At 46.5% G+C, this 9341-nt stretch overlaps 1 protein-coding gene across 1 annotated transcript; it reads right to left on the minus strand.

Moving 5' to 3' along the window:
• Positions 1–8015: 8015 nt before the first annotated feature.
• On the minus strand, positions 8016–8504 carry LOC124029963 (meteorin-like protein; the record flags this gene model as incomplete). Its single annotated transcript, XM_046341494.1, has 1 exon — positions 8016–8504. A coding segment is annotated over one exon (474 nt), but the record flags the coding sequence as incomplete, so codon positions are not given.
• Between the last annotated feature and the right edge of the window lie 837 nt (positions 8505–9341).

Raw genomic sequence — 9341 nt, forward strand, 5'->3', positions numbered from 1 at the left:
AGAGCACTGGAGGGAAGGAGAGGGGGAGATGGTGTCCCCAACTACACCATCTGCTCCCATCACAGCCACTTCACAGAGAGGGGATGGAGGGATGGAAGAGCGCTGGAGGGAAGGAGAGGGGGAGATGGTGTCCCCAGCTTCACCATCTGCTCCCAGATGCATTCTCCTCTAATGGAGGGCAGCTCAGCAATACCACCCTTCTCTGATCACAACCACTACAGAAGAACGTGGAAGAGAGGGGAGACAGGACGCAGAGATGAAGGGAAGAGGAATGAAAGACAAGAGGAGACAGTGGGAGGAATATAGATGGAGGAAAGATATATATAGAGAGAGAGGAGGCAGAGAGAAGGAGGAATATAGATGGAGGAAAGATATATATATAGAGAGAGAGGAGGCAGAGAGAAGGAGGAATATAGATGGAGGAAAGATATATATAGAGAGAGAGGAGGCAGAGAGAAGGAGGAATATAGATGGAGGAAAGATATATATAGAGAGAGAGGAGGCAGAGAGAAGGAGGAATATAGATGGAGGAAAGATATATATAGAGAGAGAGGAGGCAGAGAGAAGGAGGAATATAGATGTAGGAAAGATATATATAGAGAGAGAGGAGGCAGAGAGAAGGAGGAATATAGATGGAGGAAAGATATATATAGAGAGAGAGAGGAGACAGAGAAAAGGGAGAAATATAGATGTAGGAAAGATATATATATATATAGAGAGAGGAGACAGAGAGAAGGAGAAATATAGATGTAGGAAAGATATATATAGAGAGAGAGGAGACAGAGAAAAGGGGAAAGTGTGAGGAATAAAGTTCCTTCTCTCAACATCTGGTGTGAGAAACATTCCAGAGAGATGGAGACAGCAACTCAATCCCAGCAGAGCAGGTCTGACAGAGACAACTGGAAAGAAGTGGAGAAAAACAGACAGGGAGAGGAAGAGAGAGAGAGAGAGGGACAGAGAGAGACAGAGAGAGAGAGAGAGAGAGAGAGAGAGAGAGAGAGAGAGAGAGAGAGAGAGAGAGAGAGAGAGAGAGACAGAGAGAGAGAGAGAGAGACAGAGAGAGAGGGACAGAGAGAGAGAGAGAGAGACAGAGACAGAGAGAGACAGAGAGAGAGAGGGAGAGATAGAGAGAGAGAGAGAGACAGAGACAGAGAGAGAGAGGGAGAGATAGAGAGAGAGAGAGAAAACAGAGCCAAACAAGTGCAATCAGATCACCAAGCCCTCTAGACCCTGCTGCCGAGTCCACGACAAGACTCCGCCGACCCCCCCCTCCCCCTCCCCCCTCCCTCCTCCTCCCTCTCCCCTGGGCTAGGGACCTGCCTCCACATTACACCACAAGCTCATACCACAGAAGTACAAAGCGCAGGAAACCAAGCCGGTCATAACAGCCCTGAGCATTAGACTACTATATTAGATCCTGGACCCAGCAGCACGACATTAAGACCAACCCGAGCCAACTACACTATCTACAACCATTAGACCACTGTGTTAGATCCCCTACATTAGGTTTATCAGTCTCTATCTGCCCGTTGTGCCAGCTGACCATGCAGGATATGAACATGTGAGCCCAGAAAGCAGTAGAAACAGATGTGAGGTAGATAGAAGTCATATGACTCCTCAGTGTGGAAGAAACGACCAGCCTCTCTGGTCTGGACCTCCTCCCAGCAGGGTTGGCAGGTACACAGCATGATGAAAACACGCCTCTGTTTTGACAGAGAGGCCCTCTCCGTTTGGCTGTAGCCCTCTGTACAGACAGACCAGGGTACTGTAGGGAAGGCAGTGGTTCGCTATGAAACCCCCAAGTCAACTCACAGTCCCATGATACACCGGCTCCGTAACACTAACTTGTGGGAAGGGAACCAAATGTCAACGTAACGTAATATTACACAACGCTGAGACTCAGACTTCAGTGGAAAGACAAATAAACCGAAGATTGAATATCAAAAATAGTTTATTTGGTAAATACAGATCTACAAAACGGAGATGTTTTCTCCAGCAGATGGTTCAGTACAGAACTACATCGTGACTACAGACACTAAGACAAACCGAGATGTTTTCTCCAGCAGATGGTTCAGTACAGAACTACATCGTGACTACAGACACTAAGACAAACCGAGATGTTTTCTCCAGCAGATGGCTGCATTCAGTACAGAACTACATCGTGACTACAGACACTAAGACAAACGGAGATGTTTTCTCCAGCAGATGGTTCAGTACAGAACTACATCGTGACTACAGACACTAAGACAAACGGAGATGTTTTCTCCAGCAGATGGCTGCATTCAGTACAGAACTACATCGTGACTACAGACACTAAGACAAACGGAGATGTTTTCTCCAGCAGATGGCTGCATTCAGTACAGAACTACATCGTGACTACAGACACTAAGACAAACGGAGATGTTTTCTCCAGCAGATGGTTCAGTACAGAACTACATCGTGACTACAGACACTAAGACAAACGGAGATGTTTTCTCCAGCAGATGGCTGCATTCAGTACAGAACTACATCGTGACTACAGACACTAAGACAAACGGGAGATGTTTTCTCCCAGCAGATGGTTCAGTACAGAACTACATCGTGACTACAGACACTAAGACAAACAGAGATGTTTTCTCCAGCAGATGGCTGCATTCAGTACCGAACTACATCGTGACTACAGACACTAAGACAAACGGAGATGTTTTCTCCAGCAGATGGCTGCATTCAGTACAGAACTACATCGTGACTACAGACACTAAGACAAACGGAGATGTTTTCTCCAGCAGATGGCTGCATTCAGTACAGAACTACATCGTGACTACAGACACTAAGACAAACGGAGATGTTTTCTTCAGCAGATGGTTCAGTACAGAACTACATCGTGACTACAGACACTAAGACAAACGGAGATGTTTTCTCCAGCAGATGGTTCAGTACAGAACTACATCGTGACTACAGACACTAAGACAAACAGAGATGTTTTCTCCAGCAGATGGTTCAGTACAGAACTACATCGTGACTACAGACACTAAGACAAACGGAGATGTTTTCTCCAGCAGATGGCTGCATTCAGTACAGAACTACATCGTGACTACAGACACTAAGACAAACGGAGATGTTTTCTCCAGCAGATGGTTCAGTACAGAACTACATCGTGACTACAGACACTAAGACAACGGAGATGTTTTCTCCAGCAGATGGCTGCATTCAGTACAGAACTACATCGTGACTACAGACACTAAGACAAACGGAGATGTTTTCTCCAGCAGATGGCTGCATTCAGTACAGAACTACATCGTGACTACAGACACTAAGACAAACGGAGATGTTTTCTCCAGCAGATGGCAGCATTCAGTACAGAACTACATCGTGACTACAGACACTAAGACAAACGGAGATGTTTTCTCCAGCAGATGGCTGCATTCAGTACAGAACTACATCGTGACTACAGACACTAAGACAAACAGAGATGTTCTCTCCAGCAGATGGCTGCATTCGTTACAGAACTACATCGTGACTACAGACACTAAGACAAACGGAGATGTTTTCTCCAGCAGATGGTTCAGTACAGAACTACATCGTGACTACAGACACTAAGACAAACAGAGATGTTTTCTCCAGCAGATGGCTGCATTCGTTACAGAACTACATCGTGACTACAGACACTAAGACAAACAGAGATGTTTTCTCCAGCAGATGGTTCAGTACAGAACTACATCGTGACTACAGACATTAAGACAAACAGAGATGTTTTCTCCAGCAGATGGTTCAGTACAGAACTACATCGTGACTACAGACATTAAGACAAACGGAGATGTTTTCTCCAGCAGATGGTTCAGTACAGAACTACATCGTGACTACAGACACTAAGACAAACGGAGATGTTTTCTCCAGCAGATGGCTGCATTCAGTACAGAACTACATCGTGACTACAGACACTAAGACAAACGGAGATGTTTTCTCCAGCAGATGGCTGCATTCAGTACAGAACTACATCGTGACTACAGACACTAAGACAAACGGAGATGTTTTCTCCAGCAGATGGCTGCATTCAGTACAGAACTACATCGTGACTACAGACACTAAGACAAACGGAGATGTTTTCTCCAGCAGATGGCTGCATTCAGTACAGAACTACATCGTGACTACAGACACTAAGACAAACGGAGATGTTTTCTCCAGCAGATGGTTCAGTACAGAACTACATCGTGACTACAGACACTAAGACAAACGGGAGATGTTTTTCCCAGCAGATCGGACTTCAGACACTACAGAGATGTTTCTCTAGCAGATGGTGACTACAGACACTAAGACTAAGACAAACGGAGATGTTTTCTCCAGCATATGGCTGCATTCAGTACAGAACATTCGTGACTACAGAACTAAGACAAACAGAGATGTTTTCTCCAGCAGATGGTTCACTACAGAACTACACGTGACTACAGACACTAAGACAACGGAGATGTTTTCTCCAGCAGATGGTTCAGTACAGAACTACATCGTGACTACAGACACTAAGACAAACGGAGATGTTTTCTCCAGCAGATGGCTGCATTCGTTACAGAACTACATCGTGACTACAGACACTAAGACAAACAGAGATGTTTTCTCCAGCAGATGGTTCAGTACAGAACTACATCGTGACTACAGACATTAAGACAACCGGAGATGGTTTCTCCAGCAGATGGTTCAGTACAGAACTACATCGTGACTACAGACACTAAGACAAACGGAGATGTTTTCTACAGCAGATGGCTGCATTCAGTACAGAACTACATCGTGACTACAGACACTAAGACAAACGGAGATGTTTTCTCCAGCAGATGGTTCAGTGGCTACATCGTTCAGTACAGAGCTCCAGCATCAGTACAGACTGACTACAGACACTAAGACAAACGGAGATGTTTTCTCCAGCAGATGGCTGCATTCAGTACAGAACTACATCGTGACTACAGACACTAAGACAAATGGAGATGTTTTCTCCAGCAGATGGTTCAGTACAGAACTACATCCTGACTACAGACACTACGACAAAGAAAACCACTTCCTAGTTAGTCGATTAACAAACTGTCAGCTGAATGGCCAGTTGACTCTCTCTGACCTACCCGCGTCTGGATAATACAACAGGAATAGTCAGGATATGGTGCACGCCTAATGTCATTGATTTAAAAAACTTAAAAGGGATAGGTCACCCAAATGACAACATTAGTTAGATGGTTCCTTTCCTTTAATGTAGTCTCTGGGCCAACCAGGAGAGTCTGTGATCACTGTCTGGGCCAACCAGGAGATTCTGTGATCCACTGTCTGGGCCAGCCAGGAGAGTCTGTGATCCACTGTCTGGGCCAACCAGGAGAGTCTGTGATCCACTGTCTGGGCCAACCAGGAGAGTCTGTGATCCACTGTCTGGGCCAACCAGGAGAGTCTGTGATCCACTGTCTGGGCCAACCAGGAGAGTCTGTGATCCACTGTCTGGGCCAACCAGGAAGTCTGTGATCCACTGTCTGGGCCAACTAGGAGTCTGTGATCCACTGTCTGGGCCAGCCAGGAGAGATCCACTGTCTCAACCAGGAGAGTCTGTGATCCACTGTCTGGGCCAACCAGGAGTCTGTGATCCACTGTCTGGGCCAACCAGAGTCTGTGATCCACTGTCTGGGCCAACCAGGAGAGTCTGTGATCCACTGTCTGGGCCAACCAGGGAGTCTGTGATCCACTGTCTGGGCCAACCAGGAGAGTCTGTGATCCACTGTCTGGGCCAACCAGGAGAGTCTGTGATCCACTGTCTGGGCCAACCAGAGAGTCTGTGATCCACTGTCTGGGCCAACCAGGAGAGTCTGTGATCCACTGTCTGGGCCAACCAGGAGAGTCTGTGATCCACTGTCTGGGCCAACCAGGAGAGTCTGTGATCCACTGTCTGGGCCAACCAGAGAGTCTGTGATCCACTGTCTGGGCCAGGAGAGTCTGTGATCCACTGTCTGGGCCAACCAGAGAGTCTGTGATCCACTGTCTGGGCCAACCAGGAGAGTCTGTGATCCACTGTCTGGGCCAACCAGGAGAGTCCACTGTCTGGGCCAACTAGGAAGTCTGTGATCCACTGTCTGGGCCAACCAGGAGAGTCTGTGATCCACTGTCTGGGCCAACCAGGGAGAGTCTGTGATCCACTGTCTGGGCCAACCAGGAGAGTGATCCACTGTCTGGGCCAACCAGGAGAGTCTGTGATCCACTGTCTGGGCCAACCAGGAGAGTCTGTTAGGATTTGTCGACTTTGCCACTGTCATCAACTTTAGCATTAAAGGGAAGTTCAGGATTTTAGACTTAATGCTAGCTGGTACCTCAGTCTGAAAGTAGTCTGTGGACCAGAGAAACTATCATCCATGGTTCATTTGTCTGTCGTCAGCCACTACAAACTTCAGTTAACTTTAGCCAAAGAGTTTCCACACCCAGAGGAGCAACATCGCAAGACTTCCGGCATGCTTGTGAAACAGACCAAACAGACCAGGGTTGGGGATCGAGAAGAAGTCAATGAGAAGTTCATTTTCACAACCAAGACTGGAGACAATGTTTTAAATAGTTGAACATGTTATTACTCCGTTGTGAAAGTGACAAACTGACCCGCTTTCATTGGTCAAAAACAACTTTATATCAAAGGAGTGCCTAGACAGTTTGTGTGTGTATTGGTATTAAATATGTAGACTTTGTATTTTTATTTCGATGTATTTCTCTTCTTGTCTATTAATATTCTGTATTATGTCATGGTTCATGTTTTGTGTTGGACCCCAGGAAGAGTAGCTGCTGCTTTTTGCAACAGCTAATGGGGATCCTAATAAAATACCAACAAAAATACCAAGGATTTGACGGCCTGCACAGGCCCAGTTCAGTGTGAGATGACCGTTACACCCGATGATGTGTTTCTGTGCATGAGCTTGATAGCCAATGTCGCCATGACATTGTGAAAGGGAATTTCTACTGGAGAAGCAGTTGCATCTTCATAATGTACCGTCTCTGCTTTTAGCCATATTGAACTTCCCCTTTAATGACCAAAGCAACAGCAACAATAGGAGTGTATCTCACCAGACAGTGCTTTAGCCATACTGAACTTCCCTTTAATGACCAACAACAATAGAGTATCTCACCAGACTTGCTTTAGCCATACTGAACTTCCCCTTTAATGACCAAAGCAACAACAACAATAGGAGTGTATCTCACCAGACAGTGCTTAGCCATACTGAACTTCCCCTTTAATGACCAAAGCAACAGCAACAACAGGAGTGTATATCTCACCAGACAGTGCTTTAGCCATACTGAACTTCCCCTTTAATGACCAAAGCAACAACAACAATAGGAGTATCTCACCAGACTGTGCTTTGTATGAACTTCTCACAACAGACAGTGCTTTAGCCATACTGAACTTCCCTGAACTTCCCCTTTAATGACTTCCCTTAACGACCAAACAACAACAATAGGAGTGTATCTCACCAGACAGTGCTTTAGCCATACTGAACTTCCCTTTAATGACCAAAGCAACAACAACAATAGGAGTGTATCTCACCAGACTGTGCTTTAGCCATACTGAACTTCCCTTTAACGACCAAAGCAACAACAATAGAGTGTAACACAGTGCTTTAGCCATACTGAACTTCCCCTTTAATGACCAAAGCAACAACAACAATAGAGTGTATCTCACCAGACAGTGCTTTAGCCATACTGAACTTCCCTTTAATGACCAAAGCAACAGCAACAGTAGGAGTGTATCTCACCAGACAGTGCTTTAGCCATACTGAACTTCCCCTTTAATGACCAAAGCAACAACAACAATAGGAGTGTATCTCACCAGACAGTGCTTTAGCATACTGGTCTCCCTTTAATGACCAAAGCAACAACAACTATTCACCAGACAATGACCAAGCTTAATGACAGCAACAACAACAATAGGAGTGTATCTCACCAGACAGTGCTTTAGCCATACTGAACTTCCCCTTTAATGACCAAAGCAACAACAACAATAGGAGTGTATCTCACCAGACAGTGCTTTAGCATACTGAACTTCCCCTTTAATGACCAAAGCAACAATAACAATAGGAGTGTATCTCACCAGACAGTGCTTGTGGCTCCACCCCAGCCAAGGCTCCAGCTCCAGCCCCGGTCCTCTCTGTAACCAGCTCATACTGGAAGGAGGTGATTCTCTTACTGATGTCTCTGTGAGGTATGGCCTCTATGAACAGAGACCCGTCCTGGATGCTGAAGCAGGTCACCTTCCCCTGGGCCTGGTCCTGCTCCCTCAGCAGCAGGCGCAGCTTCCCGGCCCGGTCCAGGTAGATGTTGGCCCCGTGGGAGTCCCTAGAGGGCTTGATGCAGACGGAGAGACGGGCGGCTGCCGGGGACAGGGTGTTGGGCCGCAGGTTGACGATGACGGCCCCTGTAGGGTAGAGCCAGTGGAGGGAACCCTGGGAACAACGTAGGTAGACCTGCTCCACATCACGGCTGTGGCCCTCATGGGTCAGACCACTGGAAGGCAAGGGGGGAGGTCAGTGTGGAAGGGATGAGGAGGTCAACAACACATCATACACAGAGACATGGTCACATTCCTAACACACGTGTGAAATAATTATATATTTGGTCTGAAGTAAAATGTTTTTTTTGGGGGTGAGAGATAACCATGAACCACTGTCTGTGACTGCCTGTACAACAGTCTGAAAGGTCTGTATGAATATAGAACAGAGATAATCAGTCGTTCGCCGAGCAAAACAAATGAAATAGGTCTGGAATCCTGGCAACAGAACAGTCGCTTTCTACTGGTGAAACCTTTCGAAATCCTGGAGCAGCTTCACAGGGAAACAGCAGCTCTTCACGTGATCATGTCCTCCGATCAAACAGGTAGACTACAGACCAGCTCTTCACGTGATCATGTCCTCCGATCAAACAGGTAGACTACAGACCAGCTCTTCACGTGATCATGTCCTCGATCAAACAGGTAGACTACAGACTGCAGCTCTGTGCTTCAAATGGAAACCTATTCCCTATAAGGCTCTGGTCCCAACGTAGTGCACTATATAGAATAGGGCCTGGTCTAACGTGAGGCACTATGTAGGGAATAGGGCTCTGGTCTAACGTAGTGCACTATATAGATAATAGGGGCTCGTCTAAAGTAGTGCACTATGTAGGGGATAGGCTCTGGTCTAATGTAGTGCACTATATAGGGAATAGGTCTCTGGTCTAAGTATTGCACTATGTAGGGAATAGATGAAGTGTGTGTGTTGCCAGGTGGTGGTTTAATACACTTAGACAAAGCGTTAAGACTCCTGCTGCTCCGTGCTGCACACCCTGCCTCGACATGGCTCAACTGACCTCAGCCCCAGCACACC

The sequence above is a fragment of the Oncorhynchus gorbuscha genome, unplaced genomic scaffold (assembly GCF_021184085.1).
Source record: "Oncorhynchus gorbuscha isolate QuinsamMale2020 ecotype Even-year unplaced genomic scaffold, OgorEven_v1.0 Un_scaffold_8421, whole genome shotgun sequence".
NCBI lineage: Eukaryota > Metazoa > Chordata > Actinopteri > Salmoniformes > Salmonidae > Oncorhynchus > Oncorhynchus gorbuscha.